This window comes from Tachysurus vachellii, chromosome 15 (genome assembly GCF_030014155.1).
Source record: "Tachysurus vachellii isolate PV-2020 chromosome 15, HZAU_Pvac_v1, whole genome shotgun sequence".
Lineage (NCBI taxonomy): Eukaryota > Metazoa > Chordata > Actinopteri > Siluriformes > Bagridae > Tachysurus > Tachysurus vachellii.
Window position 1 is genome coordinate 18,172,513 of NC_083474.1, and position 22,725 is coordinate 18,195,237.

The following is a 22,725-nucleotide window of genomic DNA, read 5'->3' on the forward strand; positions in this document are numbered from 1 at the left end:
TTTGTATGTTGTTGCTGTTGTTGATTCTTCTACTCTCTTTTATTATTATTATTATTATTATTATTATTATTATTATTATTATTATTATTATTATTATTCTTTCTATCAGTATATTTTACTTATTAGCCTTTTTAATTAAGGCACTTTGGTCAATGAAAGTTTTGAAACAGCAGGGATGTGTCCTATTCTTTGATTCGGCTCTTTTAGTAGCTTATTTGATTCAGCTCTTTGAGTCGACTCTTTAAGATGAGAGTCAAGAGTCGACTCATAGATCTGAAATGCTGCATCGGTCATCTGTGAACAGTCAGGACATAGAGTTATTTTTTATTTATTTTTTTTCTACAGTAGATAACGTTGATTTTTGGGTGCAAATCCTGAGTATTTAATATTATAAAATCATACTTTACTTTAATAATCCGGCAAAATCGGAATATTCGCGAAAGTTTTATTACTCATTGGGGGATGAGTAATACTACAGTACACCGGGCAGAATGCTATACAATTTAGATCGGGACTGGTAGCAGGTGGCAGTAAGAGGGAGGAAGAGGAGGAGGAGGAAGGAAGGAAAGAAGGAAGGAAGAGGAGGTGGCGCGCGGCGGGGGCGCGCAGTACCGCGCTCGTGTCCCAGTTGCGTCCGAGCCGCAGCTCTAAGTGCGCACAAGCTCTATGGACTCGGACCGAACCTTCAGACCAGAGGATGCTGTAGAGCACGTTTTCTCTTACGGTACGTTTCGTTTATACCTTGTTGTTATGAAACGATCTCGATGACGTGTTGGTGAGGCTGCAACCTGTTGCGCACTTTCGGTATTTCATTCATTTCAACTGCAGCATCCTAAATATAGAGGCAGTGGAGTAGAAGCATCACCAAGTCTTGCACACATTTCTTTTTTTTACGCATCCCTTCTGTGGCTGGTTTGCGCATCATCTGTAAAGTTGTTGCTTTTAGTGTTTGTGAGCTTGAAGCAACAAGGTGTGGGTGAATTTGTGTAGTCTGTTAAAGCCCACATCAGCCTTTTCAATTGGTTAATATTTCACCATTTATCTATTTTAGAAGGTCCAGAGTACTGGACATAACAGTAACCCACTTCCTGTAATAGATAAAAGTATTGCAATATATATATATATATATATATATATATATATATATATATATATATATATATATATATATATATATATATATATATATATTCAAATAAATCATTCTTTGCAGTGCAGCCAGATAAATCCCATGAGTTATAAGACTGAATTTCAGTTTCCTAGGAGTTACATAATGGCATATTATATGAAAGAATTAAAACTTTGGTAGGATTGATTCCTGTGTCTAACTGACTTTGCATATGTTTCCATGCAGTGCTAAACTTGCATCAACATTTTCCTGATCCAAAAACTAGATGATTTTGAAGTTTTCGTGTGCTCCATATAATTAATGGTTATTATTTTATTCAATAGAAAAGATATTCTTGTTACTCAGGCAACCAGATATGTGTGTTTATAGCTCCGCTATAAATATGCGTGTGTGGGCTGAAAGCAGTGCTGATACCAAGCATTTACATAATCGTGTTTCCTCCTCTGTCCTTTATTTTCCAGTGTTATTTTTTCGTGTTCATCCGCCTGCACAAATTTCAAGTGAATCTATTGCTGCATGAGATAAAACTTCTGCATATTTCGTAGGCCTGTTCATGTCTGAGTCTATAATGGCATCACATTCACTCACATTCACACACACACACACACACACACACACACACACACACACACACACACACACACACACACACACACATTTGTTTGCACACACAAAAGTGACACAGCTCCAGTCACAGAACTATATAATTATAGCATGTCATGTCACTAGAGTTGGTTGACCCCTGTGCAAAGGTGTAATGCTCCTTTGTATGTGTAATGCTCCTTTGTATGTATGGCTTATTTCCTTTTCCTGTCCAGAAATGGATGGACAACGAGTACTTGTTATGCGTATCAATGACCGATGCAAGACGAACATAATCACCTGGCTGTAACTGGATACTCAGCAGCAGAGCCTCAGATGAAGGCAGGCTTTGCACCTGGTTTCCTGTGCTGCTATTGGCTAATGGGATTTAATCTCCTCCTCTGAACAGTCACTCTTCGTTTGCATTTGCCAAAACGCATGTCAGCTCCTCCTTAAACTGTTGACGGACAGACGGTTTTAGGGACAGGTGCAGAACGAGGACCCGAATACTCTGAAAGCCTTCATTATCAGTGAAGCAGTAAGCGCTAGCCCTTTGATGGAGATCAGTCCCAACTCTGGAAACAAACTACCCCGGTCCACATCCCTCCGGATTTCAGAACTAGTTTCAGAACCTTGACAGCTGGTGGTGACACAAAACGGGAGCGCTAAGCTCTAATATCTATCAATAGCTTCACAGTGAAGAGATCCGAGTTGAGCACTTCATTATTTCACACGATCTCATCTATGATGCAAAAATGCCCACTTAAGGACAAACATACTTGATATAATGCAGCAACATTCATGATATCATTTATAAGCATTGTCATATCATATTAAATCTAAATCAGACCTATAGTCTGTTTATTTCTGTGTAATCACCTGATGCAACTGTCACTGAGGCTGCATGAGTCTACAGTCTGAGCTAGAAATAATTATTCATCCCCTGATGAATACTGTAGATTTATTTTTATTTTATTTTATTATTTTACAGCATTATTACAGCTGTAGGGAGCGTGGTTGGTTAACGATAAGCATGCTTTATTTCCAGTGTGTGCAGAGTTTGCATGTTCTCCCTGTGCCTCAGGGTGGTTTTCAGGTGTCTTTGGACTGGGGGAGGAAACCTGAAAACCTGAAAACTCACAAAACCTGCTCTAAAATCTTGTATTATGACTATTATTATTATTATTATTATTATTATTATTATTATTATTATTATAAGTATTGCATTTATGTATTAATTATATAATATGTATAATAATTCCCCTCATAATTCTGATAAGAATTTAAAATGTATAATAAAATGTACTGTTCAGCGTAGGGGGCACGGTGGCTTACTGTAGTGGTTAGCACGTTTGCCTCACACCTCCAGGGTTGGGGGTTCGATTCCCGCCTCCGCCTTGTGTGTGTGGAGTTTGGATGTTCTCCCCGTGCCTCGGGGGTTTCCTCCGGGTACTCCGGTTTCCTCCCCCGGTCCAAAGACATGCATGGTAGGTTGTTTGGCATCTCTGGAAAATTGTCCGTAGTGTGTGATTGCGTGAGTGAATGAGAGTGTGTGTGTGTGCCCTGTGATGGGTTGGCACTCCGTCCAGGGTGTATCCTGCCTTGATGCCCAATGACGCCTGAGATAGGCACAGGCTCCCCGTGACCCGAGGTAGTTCAGATAAGCGGTAGAAAATGAGTGAGTGAGTGAGTGAGTACTGTTCAGCTTGTTACAACAAAAGCTTTAAAAAAAATCCATTATGTGGATGTTTTAAAAATTCAAGCATTTATTCAAGCTTTTTTTATTTTTATTATTATTTGATTATATTCCTTTCAGTTCCAGTTATTTGCAGAGATACAATAGCGAGACTGTAACCTGTTTCATTACAGCTGAAATGTCTTCATATAGAGAGACAGTAGATGCATCACAGAGACTTGTGCTCAATTAAAATGAATCTGGCTTGTGCTGCATATCCGAGCTTAAAAAAAGACAATGTGTGGGTGAATTTCCTGTTAGTTCTGCCAGTGAACAAGGCAGAAATATACAGTAGAATAATTCTATGACATGACCTGAAGTCATGTCATAGAATATCTTCACATTTCAGAAATAATAACCAGATGCCACTTGTCACCTCATTTTAAATAGATGTAAAGAGAAAGAGAAGCATACAAAAAAAAAAGGTATGAAATAGTGGTAATGTCTAACTGACCTTTAGGGCTATAAATATTTACTAGCTGTTACATCTGTTTATATGGAAAGTTATATGGAACAGGCATCATGATTTTATATATTGGAAACTAAACGCAAAAGCCAGCTTCCAGAATTAAATCCAGAGTTAGAGGGCAAAAAAATAAAAGAAATAAAAAGAAATGAAACCATGTATGAATGCTTATTGTGCCTTAGCCCTGTTAGCTCATTTATACCAGCCAACCCTCTTACAGAACATTTCACAAAATAACAAAGTTCTTCCTAATCGTCCAAAATGCATCATTAGACTCCTAGGACTGCTGGTTTATTACAAATTAGACATGCGTGCATTCTACAGACTTCTGGCAGGTAGGTGTGTGTGAAAGATGTGCGTAGAAGATGGAGGCGGTCGAAGGAGTGTGAGCTCCAGATGGCATCTGAGTCAGAAAAGGCCTGCGCTGTTGATGATCTTAGAAACCATAGTACTGTTAAATTCGCTAATCTGTTTGGCCGGAAGATGTTGATTAATCATCCATTACAGCAGATCTGTTAAAATGTTGTTTTTATAGCACGGCTCAAGTCACCGGGACACTTAAAGAATCGTTCACATGGTGAAGTTTTGTGTAAGGAAACATTTATTTAGCATTTCTGGAAAGATTCTCCAGTGTTAACTGTCAGGGAGTTGGCGTGAGAATTTTTTTGCCCTGAGAAACACAGGAGTTTTATATATAAAGCACAGGATGATTTATATGGATTTTTTTTTTTTTTTTAGTGAGAATGACCATTTATCACCACCATCCTGTCAGTGATAACAGTAAAACGTATGATGTCTTGTATTTAAATTTATTTCAGTTTGTTTCAGAAACATCTGTGGTGTAAGAGGAATAAAACACTTTGGGACATGCTGTTAGAAAGCTGGAAAATTATCAAGGGTGCTAACATTAACTGTGCGTTGTAGCAGGCTACATCACATCACCCCATCGTCAATTGTTTTTCTATAACCAGTGTATTGTTCCCTACATCACAAGCTTTTGTTAGGTGGGTTGACCTGGGAAAATCATTTTCTACTGTATATATTGTTCTGAAAAACTACAAACTTTAGTTCTTGTTGAAACGTCTGAAGCTTACCTCTGTACCCTCCTCTGTCTCAATTCTGCTAGTTATCAGCTACGCTCTTCCAAGTGGTTGCTTTTTAATGTACCTAGGGTTTGGACAGATTTGGGGAAAACCGCATTTTCATACTATGCACCATGGGCATGGAATAATTTGCAAAAAGATCTTAAATTAGAAATATGTATATCAATAAATACATTTAAGACCATCATAAAAAATGTGGCCCTGTGATGGGTTGGCACTCCATCCAGGGTGTATCCTGCCTTGATGCCCGATGACGCCTGAGATAGGCACAATAGATATATGGTTTTAATAGATTGTATTGTATGATTGTATGTATGTATGTTTTACTATGTTGTGTTTATGTATGTCTGCTACCTTGGCCAGGTCTCTCTTGTCAAAGAGATTTTTGATCTCAATGAGACTTCCTGGTAAAATAAAAGTAAATAAATAAATAAATAAAAACCTGCTTCTTATCATCATGTCTCTCAGTGACTAATAACCACAAGGCAAGTTTTTCCAAGTCAGTTTCCACTTCCTTTGGTTGAAATATCTTTTCTTTTGGCTGCTTGCTAAAATCCATCATACTGTAATTCAAGTCAACAAGGAATGTGTAAGTAAGGAATTTTATGTAAGTGGAAAAATTTTAGTTGAATAGTTGAACACAAGCTTTTCGTCTGTCTGTTAAATCGTCATGTTCAACAGTTGTGTAACTCCTGATACTGTATATGCATGATTTAAGAGCAGCTTATGGAGCTGGATTGGTTATAGACCAGACTGTATCTTTTGGCTGATTCATTGCCATAGCATGATGAAGATTGTCCTCCTTTTTTCACTTTGTGATGTTAGACATGCAGGCCAGCAGGCAGTTAACTTTAGATGAGTTTATACTAATAATAGCTGCTTATCAATTATTCACCAGGCTTCGCTCTGCCTTTGCAACCCTGAATGTTCCTCGCCATGGCAACGCTTGCTGAATGTTCTCCACTGGTCCGAGGTGCCAGGCTCATCGGTTGAGCAGTTTGTGTACCTCTGCTGTCATCGGTGACCTGACACACTTCTGAACTTCGATTTAAGTGACACACGCCTGTAGATTACCTTCACATATCTATAGCCTATCAGATGGTTAGAATTTGGAGGAAATGTTTCTGTACTGATCGGATCGCTGATGTGTTATTGAAAGTGTCGTATTAAAAGTGTGTAGATTTATTTATTTTTTAAAAATTTTTGTACATTTGTTACTACTGTATATTTATTAAACAGCACTGAGTGCATTGCAGCTGGACAGACTTTAGAGGGCGCTCTTGTATTTTATAAACATTTCATTATCATTACCAAAGTGTACTGATGTGGAATTAATGAAAACCTGGTGCATCCATTGTTGCAATGTCAAACTTTTACATACACAACTCCATGAAATAAAGCTATAAACAGCATTCCATTGTGAGATCAAGTCCTGACTATAATGAATAAACTTATTTCATGACTTATTTTTCCCTTTTGGGCCACTGTTTTTCTAGACGTCTCTGCTCCGTAAAGATCTCAGTGTAAAAATCTCATTTTTTCATTTCAGATCTGAAAAAAGTCTTAATACAGCATACAACCTATGCAGAAATACTGAAAAAAACAGTACACGTTCATTGTTGAGCGTTTATAGTGCAACAAATTTACTGCACGTGCGCAGTGTGTGTTTTCACAGTTAGGTGGGAGTGTGTGATTGTGTAAACATCTCAGGCTGGCGTTTAGGTTAATAAAGAACACTTTACCTGGGCATGGCAAGTGCTGAACATGCAGTTTGACAGGGCTGACCTATATTTCAGGTTTCACCACTGGCAAACAAATAAACATCAACACACACACACACACACACACACACACATTTGCAGAACGTTGTTTGAGATGCAATTGGGTTGCACCCAAACCCAAATATAAGTTCATGCTTATAATGAAAGTTCTCAGGTGTGAACATCCAGTCACTTTGGACATTTCATGGCATGTAGTACAATATGCCTGTTGTTTAGAAATCCAGAGAACCCTTGAAGACAGAAAGCACCTTGAAGTGTATACAGTACACTGTGTGTTTGTATTGTACTGGAAAAACCTCACTCATTTAGGCGTGGGCTGCTGTTGTCTCGTTTTATTTATTTTTTTTATAAGGGCAGCTGGAAAGTGTCGAATGATTTACGCAGGAGCCGTTCACAGAAATCCCTCTGTCTCTGCTTCAACAGACAGCATGCGGAAATCTACGACAAGGCCTGTTTTCTTGTGCAGAGTCGTTTGTGAATGATTCATATAATTCATTCAGATTTTTTATGACTCGTAACGGAATTAGGAGAATTGATCGAATTGAAAACGACCGCAATCGATTCATCATATTTTTGTGACTTGTAAGTGAATTGTGAGAATCCATTCACAGGCATAACAAACTGACCGTACAACAGCATCAGTCAGTATCAGAGTTAAAGTGTGTTTTCATTGAAACATACTTATACACTTGCTAATGATGTGTAATTTGCAAATGATTTGTTCCCGATAATGACTCACCAATTGGTTCTTTGTGAGAATCGATCAACAGACACTTGTTCATTCATTCATTCATCTTCTACCGCTTATCCGAACTACCTCGGGTCACGGGGAGCCTGTGCCTATCTCAGGCGTCATTGGGCATCAAGGCAGGATACACCCTGGACGGAATGCCAACCCATCGCAGGGCACACACACACACTCATTCACTCACACAGTCACACACTCACACACTAGGGACAATTTTCCAGAGATGGCAATCAACCTACCATGCATGTCTTTGGACCGGGGAGGAAACCGGAGTACCCGGAAACCCCTCTCTAGGAAAGGGGTTCATGCAAACTCCACACACAGGAATCGAACCCCGACCCAGGAGGTGTGAGGCGAACGTGCTAACCACTAAGCCACCGTGCCCCGACACTTGTTCAGACGTTATTCATTTAGAATACTTTGGTCAGTGAATTGTGAGAATCGATTCAAATGATTCGTTCATTTTGAAAATGAATCATCAAAATCTGAACAAACTGAAAATGAATTGGATCATAAAATACAGCAACTTTATTTTTTATTATATTGAGGGAAAACAAACAAACAAACAAAAAACAAAACAATTAATGCAAAAGATCATTTTTTGATCAGCGAATAACACAACTGGTGTTTTTAATTAAAGTGCACTGTGAGAACTGATTTATAGACAAATGACTGCAAATAGTTTGTTAATCAATAAGTTAATCCATTGACGGATCAAAGAGAAATGTATAAAAAAAAAATATGAACATCGATGAACAGAAAATAGCCTTGCAATTAAAATTGCACACTTGTACAAGAATTTCTAGGGATCAACAAATAACAAAGTGGACAGTATACACGTCAAACCAAAATAGAGGCTATTTATTTAATCATTTATTTTTAATTTGCTCTAAATGACTGTCATTTTGAATGTTATAAGGGTTGTACATGGAATAAGGGATTAATTTGCATCTTAAACTGTTTGACAATTGCTCCAGATTACTGAAGCATGAAAACAGAGAGCTTAGTTTGAGCAGGGAATGACTGTTTGAAGGAAATGGCTTGTTTGTGATAGCTGCATTAAGGAGGGGAGTTTTCGCAAATTGCACACGCTGGCTGACCACCACACTTCCTCTCTGTGAGTAGCATGTGCTCTCTCTCTCTCTCTCTCTCTCTCTCTCTCTCTTGTTCTCTCTCTCTCCACCTGCACATTTCCATGAGCTGCTGTTCTGTAACTGGCTGAACTGCTCTGACAAGTGAAGGGAGTGTTAAAATGTGCCAGCCTGGATCTCCTCACACACCCATAAACACACACACTTTCACACGCACACACTCTCATGAGCAACAACACAAAATAAAGACTCAACTCTCCAAGGGAAAGTTAAAGTACAAGAGAAAAGTAAGGGAGAGGAAGAGCTGTGCTGAGACAGCTGAAGTAAAGAAAAGCAGATGTCGGTGTTTCTGCTGAGGAAAGGCTGAAGGGCAGCGGGCACGGTGCCAGCTGGAGATGCTAGATCCGGAGCAGACGGACTCGTGCACATTGCACGACAGGATGATGCTGGAGCGGATGGCTAATTTACCCGAGGACTTCCGGGGCAAGCTGAAGAAGATGCGAGGCCCAAGGCCCAGCATACTGTCATGTAGGTGATGTTCAGACTCATTGGATTTCTGAGCTTATGAGAGACCTGAACACAGACCGATAAAATGCAGCTACTACTCTCAAGTAGGCGTGAAATGCCTTACTTCGTGGCCATGTTTATAATGGTTAACTCAAAAATGTTACATCTTGTCGCTAAAATAACGCATGCATTAAGTGCAGCAGAATAAGGTGCTAGATTTCTGCCATAGATTTCAGTTGAATCAGGTTTCTCAGCTGAGCAGCTTATTTGTAATCGAGTGACATGTTTTGACACGGCTGATCTACAAAGGTGTGGGCAAATGTTTATATTATCACCGTTCATTTAACCTCCTAGACTTCATTGTGTGGAAGTCTGGAAAAGAAAAAAAACACTGTCTAAATTCTAGTAAACAAAAGCAGGCCAGCGTTAAGAGCTTTAAGAATAGATGTGGAAATCTTCTGAGATGATTTTTAACTTTGTCTTGAATATCGTCTTGCCAGGTGGCTATCTATGACTTTATTATCCTTCTATCATGGTGGTAAAAACAGTGCTTAAATATGGGGAAAACCTTTCTGTGTGATTTCCTCACACACTGAATTTGATAAGGTTTTTTTTCCCTCCCTTTGATCAGTGTTTGTCAGTTCTTTTCAGGCGAAAGTGACAAATCCTCGGCCAAACAGATGCTAGAAGTCAGCCGCTGATGTAGATGATTTGTATATTCATTTGTATATTATTTGAATTTGTGATGGGCGTTTGCATATCAAAACGTGTTACTTCATAATGCATGATTTTCTGAAGAAACGCAGAACACAATAGTGTTTTATCCTGAATTAAAAAAAAAATAAAATAAAAGTATATCTTACTGAAAGAAGACTGGTAACAGCACTATGAATAAACTATCTCTGTATTGACAAAATAGTGTCATGTTATTAATGACGAATTGAAGCAGTTGGGAGTTAACAGTCAAGTCAAGTCAAGTCAAGAAGCTTTTATTGTCATTTCAACCATATATAGCTGTTGCAGTACACAGTGAAATGAGACGTTTCTCCAGGATCATGGTGCTACATGAAACAAAGACAGAGCTAAGGACTTAGTAATTAGTCCTAGATACATAAAGTGCAACTGTGCAACCTGGTGCAAACAGTGCAGGACAAGACAAAAAGTGCAAACAAAAAATACAAGCCATTACACAAAAGACAATACACAAAAGACAACAAACAAAAACAGCACTGGCCAGTGTAAATACTGTATGTTCAATCAATATTGCGTGTTCAGAAATACCAGAATGAACACAGTCTTATAGCAGCAGTTGCATGAGGTATTATAAAGTATTGTGCAAAACAGCAATCAACTGAAATGTGATACGGCATGTGCAAAGAGCAAAAACAGTGTGCAAAACAGCATGTAAACAGTTTGATGGCTGTATATTGTTAGAGTGTGTATTTGGTGTAGGTCTGTGTAGTCCATACAGATGATGTGTGTGTGTGTTGTGCTAAGTACAGTTCAGTTCAGTTATTAAGGAGTCTGATAGCTTGTGGGAAGAAACTGTTACACAGTCTGGTCGTGAGGGCCCGAATGCTTTGGTACCTTTTTCCAGATGGCAGGAGGGTGAAGAGTGTGTATGAGGGGTGTGTGGTGTCTTCCACAATGCTGTTAGCTTTGCAGATGCAGCGTGTGGTGTAAATGTCCATGATAGAGGGAAGAGAGACTATAATGATCTTCTCAGCTGTCCTCACGATCCGCTACAGGGTCTTGAGATCGAGGTGGTGCAGTTTCCAAACCAGACAGTAATGCAACTGCTCAGAATGCTATCAATGGTACCTCTGTAAAATGTAGTCAACAACCAAATCTTTAGTTTCATCAACATTCAGAGACAGGTTGTTGGCTCTACACCAGGCAGTTAGCTGTTGCGCCTCCTCTCAGTATGCTGACTTGTCGTTCTTGTTGATAAGACCCACCATGGTCGTGTCATCGGTGAACTTGATGATATGGTTTGATCTGTGCATTGCTGCACAGTCGTGAATCAGCAAGGTGAATAGCAGTGGGCTGAACACGCAGCCCTGAGGGGCTCCAGTGCTTAGTGTGGTGTTGTTGGAGATGGTCCCTGATTGGTTGTTGGGAATAAAGATGATTAATGGACTTGGGACTTGAACTGTTGCAATCAGTTTCTGGTTGTTGGAAAAAAAAAAGGTGATCATTGATGGGTTATTGGAAAGTGGTAGGTCATCAATGATTGGATGGTGGGAAACAGTGGTGATTGGTGATTGGTGATTGGTTTGTTGAGAAATACTGGTGAACAATATTTGGTTGTTGTAAAACCCTGGTGATCAGTGACTGGTTGTTGGGAAACGCTGGTGATCAATGATTGAATTTTGGGAAACATAGGTGATCAGTGATTGATTATTACGAAATGCTGGTGATCAGTATTTAGTTGTTGGGAAACACTGGTGATTCGTGATTGGTGGTTGGGACACAATGGTGATCAGTGAGTGGATTTCAGGAAATACTGGTGATTTGTGATTGGTTGTTGAAATAGTGATCCATTACTGGGCATTGGAACATGTGATTGTGAGACATGTTGCATTTCAGGACATTTTTATAGTTTTTCAGGGAAGAATTTAGGGAGGCCACACACATGGATCCGGTCTTTCACCTCCACTCTGCCTTTGTAAGGAGAATACTCAGAAGCAGGAAATCCCCTTTTGACGCAGAAAAACAACTTAAAATACTAGACAGCACATGAAAAATGAAAGTTGACAGTTGTATGTAAACTAGTACTATTATTTAATAGCTTGCAATGTTGAATATTTAATCTACAGCATTATTTCAGTTTTAATAGTCATTTAGTATACAGATCTAGTTCTATAAAGACTTTAATTTGTACTAATTTGCACTAGTGACTTTGTAAGGAGAAGTTGGAGTGTTCTTGTGGTACTTTTGTTTAGTTTTGTTAAATGAAAGGTTGACCAAGTTCTTGGAACAAGGCGTATTTAGGGAAGGAGCAAATGCTTGACTGTGTGACAGTTGGCAGAAGAAAACAAACAATGCATGCAATTTGGAAGGAATTAAGAGGCTGAAGTGAAAGTAAAAGAAGAGATAGAAGTCTAAAGAGAGAGAAAGAGGGGGCAGGGAGTTTGGGAGGGTGGAACGTGGAAGGAATAGGGAGGAGACAGGGTGCTTGAAGGGAGTTGACTTAGTTCTGATAAACTACAGGGATGTTTGCATCCATCCCACATGCTTCACATTCTTGTCCTTTTCATAAACTCTTAACGTGACAGTTTAGAACCACCTACACTCTCTTTCTCTCGCTGTGTGTTGACGCATCGCACGGCCCTCAATACCCGAACAGAAGCTTGTTTCTATTGTGTGCCTACAATAGGAAATTGTTCTTTAGGGTGTTCTCGGATCTGCATTTTTATTTGGTTCATTTGATTCAACCCATGTGGTGTGTTTTTCCTCTCAGTGCAGCTCTTTATGTGGAATCGAACATTAACGCCCATCTGTGGTCCAAAGCATCATTCAGCCTGTCTGATCAAGGTGCTCTCAGTGCAGATGTAGCACAGTTCAATTGCTGCGAGAACGATATTTGACTCTGAATTGAACATTTTAGAATGAACAGACTTATACAAGGGTTCCTATGCACTATGCATTATACATATTAAATTAATAATTTGAGAGAAAAATATAATCTCTATTACTTTGTTGATTTATTTTACTAAAGTATGTTATGAATATCACTATTATTATGAAGACAGATTTACTGTACACATTTACATTTATGTTTATGGCATTTGGTAGACGCCCTTATGTAGAGTGACATTCAGAAGGTTTTGGTGATTTCTGTGTGCTTCTGTTTTAAAATCTTTCTTCAAGTCACATTCAAAAATGACACTTTAAAGTACATGTACATGTTAATGTAGTCTGTATTCTCACTTAGCTGATACACTGCACTAGCATATGAGTTCAGTAATTAAATAAATATTATTTTATGTCCACCTACCTCTGCTAGGCCCTCAAGTGACTTTGATTCATTGGATCAATGAATCAACTGATTTATGATTCAATGAGCATGGAAATATATTGAAACACGAATAAGCATGGATCTACAAGCATAAGGATAAAGATAAAGAAGAATCCAAATCGTCAACTATTTGGCTTTGAGTCACAGAAGATTTCATTTGGTTCTTTCCCACAAAATGTTTGGAAACCCTTGAACTAATAGGAGTGAAAGTACTGAAAGTCATTTAGAAGATTTAGTTTCTATATTGGTATTATTGCATTCCTCCAAAAGGTTGCAATGTGTCTCTCAGATTTAAACCCTAAACAAAATGTGGTTTTGGCTCACAGCACTCAAGTAAATTTCATTTCAAAATGTTGTAATTCACTTATGACCATTTGAATGATTATATCAGCTGATATTAATGTATTACAAACTAATCAGTAGTCATCAGATACCAGAACATCCGAACTGTATGGATGTAATGATATTTTAAACAACATAATGCTGTCATAATGCTGCAATATCAGTATAGTCACTAGTCATTATAAACTAGCCAATGTAGTCGTACACTTAAAAGGTTCCATATTTTTGTTCATTTCAGTATATTTTACTATTTGTATGAAACCGAACAAAACCACTGTTCCAAATTTATCCCCATTTTCGTTGACAAAATTTCCTAAATAACGTGTAAATACACAACTAGTCAAATCAGTCACTCTAATTCATTTCAGTTAAATAGTCTCAAACAGTAACAGATTACAAATGAGATTCTAATAAAAAGTGATTCATTTTATTCAGTTCACAACTACAATAAAAGACCAGCTGGACTAATCAACATACATCAGTGCATTATGTAATGTAGGTAAAGTAGCTGACTAAAGGAGAAGCTAATAAGATTACTAAAGTGGTGTCCTGGACCAGCAGGGTGTGTGTACACAGATGGATTGGACACGAATAATAACCTACAAACCCACTGATTCACTAATCTGATTGCTCCTTGTTTTTAGTTGCACTATACAGAACAATTAAATGTTATTCATTGCATTAGGAATTAATATTAGCAACTTTCTCTTAAGCGAAAGTTTCAGTTAAGTTAAAGTGGCTCTTTTTATCTAAATAAATCTGGCAGTAACAGTTGACGTACAGCTTCTTCACAAATCTTTTGCAGTGGAAATGTATTATATCTACAGTACCTTAGATTAGACAGTAGTCATTATAAACTAGCCAAACTAGCCAAACTAGTGCTAAGGAACATGGGAAAATGTTAGCTAACGCTAACTGACAAAAGATGATTTTCTTAATCTTTTAAATGTTTGCTTGTACATCATAGATAAACTTAAAATATATCTAAATACTCATTGTTAGCAAACTCCTTTTAGTGTACATACTGTACCTGTAGCAGCAGACAGACTTCCATAAAGGAAGTTATGCTGTCTTATTCTTACGGTCACGCTTCATATGTTCTCTTATGACCGTACAAATATATCATTAGTAAGAAATGTAGAGAGTACAAATTACAGGTATTTTTTTTTAATGTAGTAAGTAAATGTTGGAAGTATTAGGTGAAAGAAAAATTCAAATACAGGAATAAAGGAATAAAGAAGCGAACAATCGAACTGTCAAAATTTATTTAAATACTAATTTACGTTTTTGAGATTTTACCTTTTTTAATTCATTCATGCACTTAAATAAAAATTTTCCTACTGAATCACAACTCAATATTTGATTCAGTAGGAAAATTTGTATTTAAGCGCTTTCATAAAATTTTATACTAAGATTTCCTCCAAGGTTAGTTTTCTAGCTCCATTAAAGAAGCAAACATTAGACAGCAAAATTGTCATTTTCATTGGCATTATTGACATTTTTTGCTGTTTTTATTTTAGTTAACAATCGACAGTCAAAATTGTTTTAAATACTAATTTAAGTTTTTGAGATTTTAGTTTTTTTAATTCATTCCTGCACTTATTTTTATCATCTGCAATTTATAAAATGTAACTACAATCTGATTGCTGTGTTTTTTTCTATATTATTTTGTCGTTTTTTTAATCTATCTTTCCTGTATCAGTATAGCTATTTATTCAGTATAATCCAGATTTAATGAATTCTATAAGCACCCAGGAAGCCAGCAATAAAATCATGTAATAAGTCAGTATGTAAACTGGGGAACCTCTGCTCATATTCACCTTGTAACTGAAGCAGTTATACCTGTATGATACACTATATCTATATCTATATCTACGTTTTAAATCGGATTATATAGCAGATTGTCCACGATTGGTGAATAAATGAAAACGCTTTTCTTGTAATGAGAATTTTTGTTTTCTAAGATATTTTGCCTGACTGACAGCACAGGTATGCTACTGTCTGTGCCAAGCCAGCATGTGGTAAATGTTTGGGATTCTTGAGGACGGACATACAGCTGATCTCTCATTGAGGCACCAGAGATTGCTGACTGCACCAAATACATCAGCAGGAACATATTAATAGAGTCAGTGTTACATTTATCACTACGCTGATAAAATCACTTCTGTTAGCTGGACTATTGTAGTCAGTACAAACTACAATATATTTTATTCGACATAAAAACAATCCTCCCAATCCTCTATATAATTATTCATTTGATTTGTATTGTATGTCTGATTCTAGGGGTTTAATTTGTTAGATTTTGAAATGTCTGTGAAATCCCATTTTTTAAACACGTTAACATTCCTTGATTATTTATTTATTTATTTATTTAAATTTTTTTTAGCAAATGTGCCACTCATCCACAGTGATCATGTCTAGATGACTTTGACTTTGACTAGTCAGGTTTTGCAGGTAGCAAAGCCCACATGGCAATTAAGTATAATGACCTCAAGTTTATCATAGCTAGCTTTATAAAAATGTGTTTAGTTCAGTGGGTTGTCTTGCTGCTTCACAGCTCCAGGGTCCAATATTCAATCCTAAGCTCTTTGTGTGGAATTTCACCTCTTCTCATATCTGCATAGGCTTCCTGTAGGTTCTCATGGTTCCTTACATCACCAAAACATAACAGTAGGTGACCTTGCCAAGGTATAAATGAGTGAAAGAATGTGTGTGTGCATGGTGTCTTGCAGAGGATGTTCCACATGCGGTGTAAGGGATTGGATCTAGGTTCCCCACATCACTGTCCTGTATAAAACGGTTACTGAAGACCAATAAATGTTGGAATCTCGTGCACCCGTAGCTCTAGTCTTATAGATTGCCATTACAGTCATTTTAGGTAGTTCAAATTCCAGGACTGTCAATGATTGTCATTCTGTATGTTATACAGACAGGTGACAAAGTAAAGGAAAAGAAAACCATCATATAGTGTGTTAGTAAAGTAAAGTGTGTTGGGGCAGCCAGGTCACACCAAAACCTCTCACCGGAATTCATCTTAGTTAAGATCTGATAACTGTGAAGTTCAACCATTCAGTGAATCCTCATGGTCTGTAGATGTGGGCGGAGTCATCCTGGAAGAGATTGCTTCCCTCAAAGGACATCGGAAGAACTTTGTATTGATTTGCAATGACTCTTCCCTCAAAGGTGCGCCAAATCATGCAGACAAAACTAAGGGCATCCACAGTCATCAGTTTTTCCTCATATATTTCAGCCTGCTGTATCCAATGATGTGTCATCACTATGTTTGCTTGTTTGGTTGTAAACAAAAGACAGACTATTTTTTTTTAAAAGAAAACCCACTGATTGTGCTGGAAATCTGAGCACAGTTAATTAGCTCCTTTCCCTTTGGGGTTTGGATGAACAGTTTTCACGAGCAGCCTGAATGATAGACGTCCTGGGCCGGACGGGTCTGATAGTAAGAGTCCTTCTCTGAGATGTGAACAGAGGTTATAATTAGCAACGCTGGCTAAGAGGATTTCTCCTCCCTGCATTCTCGGTCTCCAAGCAGTGTCTGATCCAGCAAGGGCATTTAAAACCAACCTGCCTCTGAGAGAGAGACAAAGAGAAGGAGAACGAGGGAGGGAAAGGAGAAAGGGGAGAGCTGGAGCAGTGTGTAGTCTCACCAGAAGCAGCACTGTTTTATCACATCACTTTAAGGCAGCGAGAGCAGCACACACCACCTGCCTGCTCACGACCTGGCCGCAGCAGGCAGGGGGGCAAATACATACACATCATACACAAACAACGGGCATGAAAAGAGTGCCTGCACTCCACGGGACAGCCAGACAAGGCATGGCTAGCCAACAGGACACAGGGTTCTTCGAAATCAGCATCAAGTCCCTGCTAAAGTCCTGGAGCAGCAGTGAGTAACTTAAACCACTATGGGATGTGCTGCTGCTGTTGTTGTTCTTATTCTTGTTGGATTCAACTAAGATTCAAGAGGCTTTAATATTTTATCCCTCATTCCATTTAGCAGCTAATATGGTTAAGGATGGTTTGATTTATGGCTGTGTCTATGGCTGGAGTTTACTCTCTTGACTATGAGATAAAGATGCTTAGTTCTTGTTTTTATAAGCACTTTCCAACTGCATTTACATTTACGACATTTAGCAGAAGCTCTTATCCATCCTGACTCTCAGAAGTGCCTTATTCTGTACTTGTTTGTCTTGCTTGTTCCGGTAATATATATGGAACAACAACAACAACAACTAATCGATCGTGCAGTGCATTGTGTATTTCTTTTTTCGTCGAATGTAATCTGACTATTACATGCACTCTTGCATACATTTTATATGTTTAATCACCTGCATTTATTCACAGCTTCTTATCTTAATGTAGTCTTTCTTTTGATTTCTGCTTGGCAAGAAATGGTTGACCATAAACATTGAAATGTGGAGTTTGGGCCTTCAAATTATATTGAAAAAAGTCTTACAATGGATGAAAATGTAAATATTATGACTGTACGTAATAAATGAATGAAGGGACAATTAATATTCTTATTAATCTTATTATTGCATTGGGAAACTGAATCAATTTGAAATTGAATCAAACTGCAAAATGCCCAAAAATTCCCACTTCTAGGAGACAGAACAGCATCTAATAACCGCGAAGGTGATATCTGGAACAATTGTGTGAGACGTACTATAAATATACTAAAATATAGTCTTTTTTACATTACATTGTTGTAATGATTGAGGTGCTTATAAAAGGACCATCAGTCTGGATTCAAGGAAAATACAGTAAGTGACAGCCAGGGAATGCTACAGATTCTCAGTCTTTATCTGTCCAAAATAAATAAATTGCTTCTCTAACTTGATGTCCATGTTTACATTTGTAATCTAGAAGATTTTAGGATAACGCTTTTTTAGAACATAGAACAATTTTCTCCATGTCAATGCACTCACCGGACAGTTTACACTTCTAAAATGTCTGATCTCAGCACTTACAGTGAAATAACAAATAAAGTCATTTTAAGTCGTTAGGTCAAGCTTGGCTCTAGTTTCGTCTTCACGTTAAGGTTGACTTGGACGTGTGGTAGCCTAGTAGTTAAGGTGTTGGGCTACCAATCGGAAGGCTGTAAGTTCAAACCCCAGGTCCACCAAGCTTCCACTGTTGGGCCCCTGAACAAGTCCCTTAACACTCAGTTGTATTTAAAAATAAATGAGATAAAGTTATTCTGGATAAGGTCGTCTTCCAAATGCTGGAAATGTAACGTGATAGTGGTTCTGTATCAGGATGCTACACAATACCACTATCTTGACCTGCAAATTTTTAATGCTCAAGATATTCATAAGGGGGGGCACGGTGGCTTAGTGGTTAGCACGTTCGCCTCACACCTCCAGGGTTGGGGGTTCGATTCCCGCCTCCGCCTTGTGTGTGTGGAGTTTGCATGTTCTCCCCGTGCCTCGGGGGTTTCCTCCGGGTACTCCGGTTTCCTCCCCGATCCAAAGACATGCATGGTAGGTTGATTGGCATCTCTGGAAAATTGTCCGTAGTGTGTGAGTGCGTGAGTGAATGAGAGTGTGTGTGTGCCCTGTGATGGGTTGGCACTCCGTCCAGGGTGTATCCTGCCTTGATGCCCGATGACGCCTGAGATAGGCAAAGGGCTCCCCGTAGAAAATGAGAGAGAGAGATATTCATATTTGTTTCAGTACTTTGATTTAAACCCCTGGAAACACTGGAAAACTCTGAAAATACCTCTGAGATAGAAATTCTGTGAGCATGGTAGAAGTTTATAATTGAACAAGAGGTGTATAGAGAACTTTTTTATTAACATCACTTGTGTAGATTTTAGTTTTATTTTTAAACAAATTTAGTTGGTTGTGTTTCATGAATTTCTGAAAAAAATTCTAGTAGCCAAATTTGAGTCAAAAGTAAGTGTACCGAGGCAGTCACTACAGATGAATGAATGAAGGCTGTAAGTCCCAAAAGTGTGTTATCTGACAGCTTATATCAGTATTTCTTTTTGTTGCCATGATCTCGGTCCTGATGTAGATTTGTAGTCTCAATCTAACGCTTAAAGGACATCTGTAAATCTGTAAAGTCTACGTATTCAGTTACATCCCTAGTGGAAAAACTGGTGGCTAGAGGATGCTAGAAAGCTTGATGTGATTAAACTTAACTAATGCTATTAACTAATTTTATTCATTCATTCATTCATTCATCTTCTACCGCTTATCCGAACTACCTCGGGTCACGGGGAGCCTGTGCCTATCTCAGGCGTTATCGGGCATCAAGGCAGGATACACCCTGGATGGAGTGCCAACCCATCACAGGGCACACACACACACACACACACACACACACACACTCATTCACTCATTCACACACTAGGGACAATTTTCCAGAGATGCCAATCAACCTACCATGCATGTCTTTGGACTGGGGGAGGAAACCGGAGTACCCGGAGGAAACCCCCGAGGCACGGGGAGAACATGCAAACTGCACACACACAAGGTGGAGGCGGGAATCGAACCCCGACCCTGGAGGTGTGAGGCGAACGTGCTAACCACTAAGCCACTAAGCCACCGTGCCCCCTAACTAATTTTATGTTTTATAAAATATCAGAAAGTACAGAAAAGGCTGTGAATAGACATATTCCTCCTGCTTACTAGGAGTTTATTTCTTCTTCAATCAGCATTAGAGGATGTTCAGTTAGTCGTGGAAAGCAGGAGTCGTGATCATGTTAAACTTGCCGAGCTTTCCCCCCCCCATGATGCTATCTGGATATGACCTATAAAACTTTCACAGAAAAAGTTCCTTACTGTTCCTGTGTTGTTTCTATTTTCCCCAGACTCAGTGGAAAATCCAAAAGTCTTTAAGATGTTGCTGTGTTTTTCCACCTGCAATAAATAGAAGAAGACATTCTGTTTATTGTATATTTTCCAGTTCCCACCCTCACAGCTTTGCCTGTATTATGTTACAGTAGTACAGGAGCGGTGGTTGCTCCATGGTTAAGACATTTGACTACTGATCAGAGGGGTTAGGGTTGTGAGCTTATAAGTAGATGATAGCGTCACAGATAACATTTACTTCCTGATGCTAGAACGAGCTGTAATCGATCTCTAACTTCAGTGCTTTTGTGTTCTTACTGTGCTGAGAGTGTCATGTATTCGTATGACAGTAAGTCATCAGGGTGTTTTCAGCGACAGCTCATCTCTTCAACGTCACCCGATTCAGTTACCAGGCTTTTGGATTCTCAGGGACGTTGGGAAAAAAGAGACGCTTGTGTTCATGATCCGGTTGTCAGTCTTGTTTTGTGAAGGACATCTGGCTTTCACTAGCAGATGGTGATTGTTCAGGTTTTATTCCATAGAGGTCTCATCAGTCATTCATCACATCATACACACACATACACACACAAACACACACACAAGTTTCCTTATCCCTTACATTTTATATGAATCTTACACCCCAAAATGTGGACATTTACTTATAACGTAATATACATAATGTACAGTAATTTCCTTTTAGGTTATCTGTATTCACATGAGCTTCATATTAACCACCACTGTGGAGTGAGACATGACAAAGACATTCAATACTGAACACGGACACCAATTTTTTTTTTTTGACCTCGAGGAAAAAGGACATTTTTTTTATATCTTGGTAGGAACCAAACATCCCCACAAGGACAGAAATATCTAACAGTTTAAACATTGTGGGAGTGATTTATTTATTTATTTACATTTTTCCTTGTTTTCTGACAGCAGTTTAAATTCACTTAACAACGTACTTGTTAGGGGGGACGGTGGCTTAGTGGTTAGCACGTTCGCCTCACACCTCCAGGGTTAGGGTTCGATTCCCGCCTCCGCCTTGTGTGTGTGGAGTTTGCATGTTCTCCCTGTGCCTCGGGGGTTTCCTCCGGGTACTCCAGTTTCCTCCCCCGGTCCAAAGACATGCACGGTAGGTTGATTGGCATCTCTGGAAAATTGTCCCTAGTGTGTGATTGCGTGAGTGAATGAGAGTGTGTGTGCCCTGCGATGGGTTGGCACTCCGTCCAGGGTGTATCCTGCCTTGATGCCCAATGACGCCTGAGATAGGCACAGGCTCCCCGTGACCCGAGGTAGTTCGGATAAGCGGTAGAAGATGAATGAATGAATGAATGAACTTACTTGTTAATACTTGGCCAATTTTTTTAATTTCACTTGAGTCCATTTTTGGGTGAATTCTTCTACATTTACTTGAGTTAGATTTTACTTTCACTGAAATAAATCACCGATTTGTCCACCATTCGATTGAATATATTTACTGCTGTCCTCCGTTGATGTTTTGGATGATGATGATGATGATGATGATGATGATGATGATGATGACATGTGTATGCACCTCAAAGCCACTTGAATTCTGATTTTTCTTTCAAATCACATGACCAACTTCTCAGATATTTAAGGCATAAAAACGGATTTATGTCACTTCAGATTAAAATGAACAAAGTCTGCTTCTTATGTAGTGGATAGAATACGCCTCAGCTATGTACAGTGATATCATGTGAACCACATAACTGTGCAGTATAACCCACTCATGACCCACACCATGCTGTGAGAACATCAGTAGTACTGAGCCTGAAATATCAAACGTGTGGGCTGTGAGTTTGCTTTAAATGTGTAGAGCTGATAAACATCTGAGAATGGAGGGGGATTTTGCGTCCCCATGTATTCATAATTACACAGAGCTTTCCAAAAATGCCGTTTATACAGTAGAGTTCAGCATTAAATAACTTCCTATACTATTTACAGTAAACGGTTTGCTTGAAGGAGATTTTTTTTCTCATGCTGAAAGTGATGAATTGATACAGATACAGTATGAGATCATGCCTGGGTGTTTCCTGACATGTTTTTATATCTTGTTGGGAACAAAATCTCCACAGAAAGGATGACTATCTGACAGTTTTAAGCTTGTGTGAACAAGAACTGCAGCCAAAATGTTTCCCGGTTATTGATTTTAAGGTTACGGTCAGGTTTAGGTACATCATTAATTAGCTGAATCATTTGAATTTTATTTTTATATTTTCCCTTTTCTAAAACATTCTGGGGGGCACGGTGGCTTAGTGGTTAGCACGTTCGCCTCACACCTCCAGGGTTGGGGGTTCGATTCCCGCCTCTGCCTTGTGTGTGTGGAGTTTGCATGTTCTCCCTGTGCCATGGGGGTTTCCTCCGGGCACTCCGGTTTCCTCCCCCGG

General features: G+C 38.8%; 1 protein-coding gene across 5 annotated transcripts in view; it reads left to right on the forward strand.

Annotated features, from left to right (window-relative positions):
* The first annotated feature begins 591 nt into the window (after nt 1–591).
* Nucleotides 592–22,725, forward strand: part of frya (furry homolog a (Drosophila)) — a 98,439-nt gene continuing 76,305 nt past the window's right edge. For 2 of the 5 annotated variants that reach the window (XM_060887741.1, XM_060887742.1), the window contains exon 1: nt 8,708–9,163. In XM_060887741.1, the coding sequence (XP_060743724.1) occupies nt 9,031–9,163 (133 nt within the window). In that variant the 5' untranslated portion in view covers nt 8,708–9,030. Of the gene's footprint in view, nt 725–8,707; nt 9,164–17,279; nt 17,407–22,725 lie in introns of those variants that run through there. The other 3 variants (XM_060887743.1, XM_060887745.1, XM_060887747.1) reach the window with 2 other exon arrangements.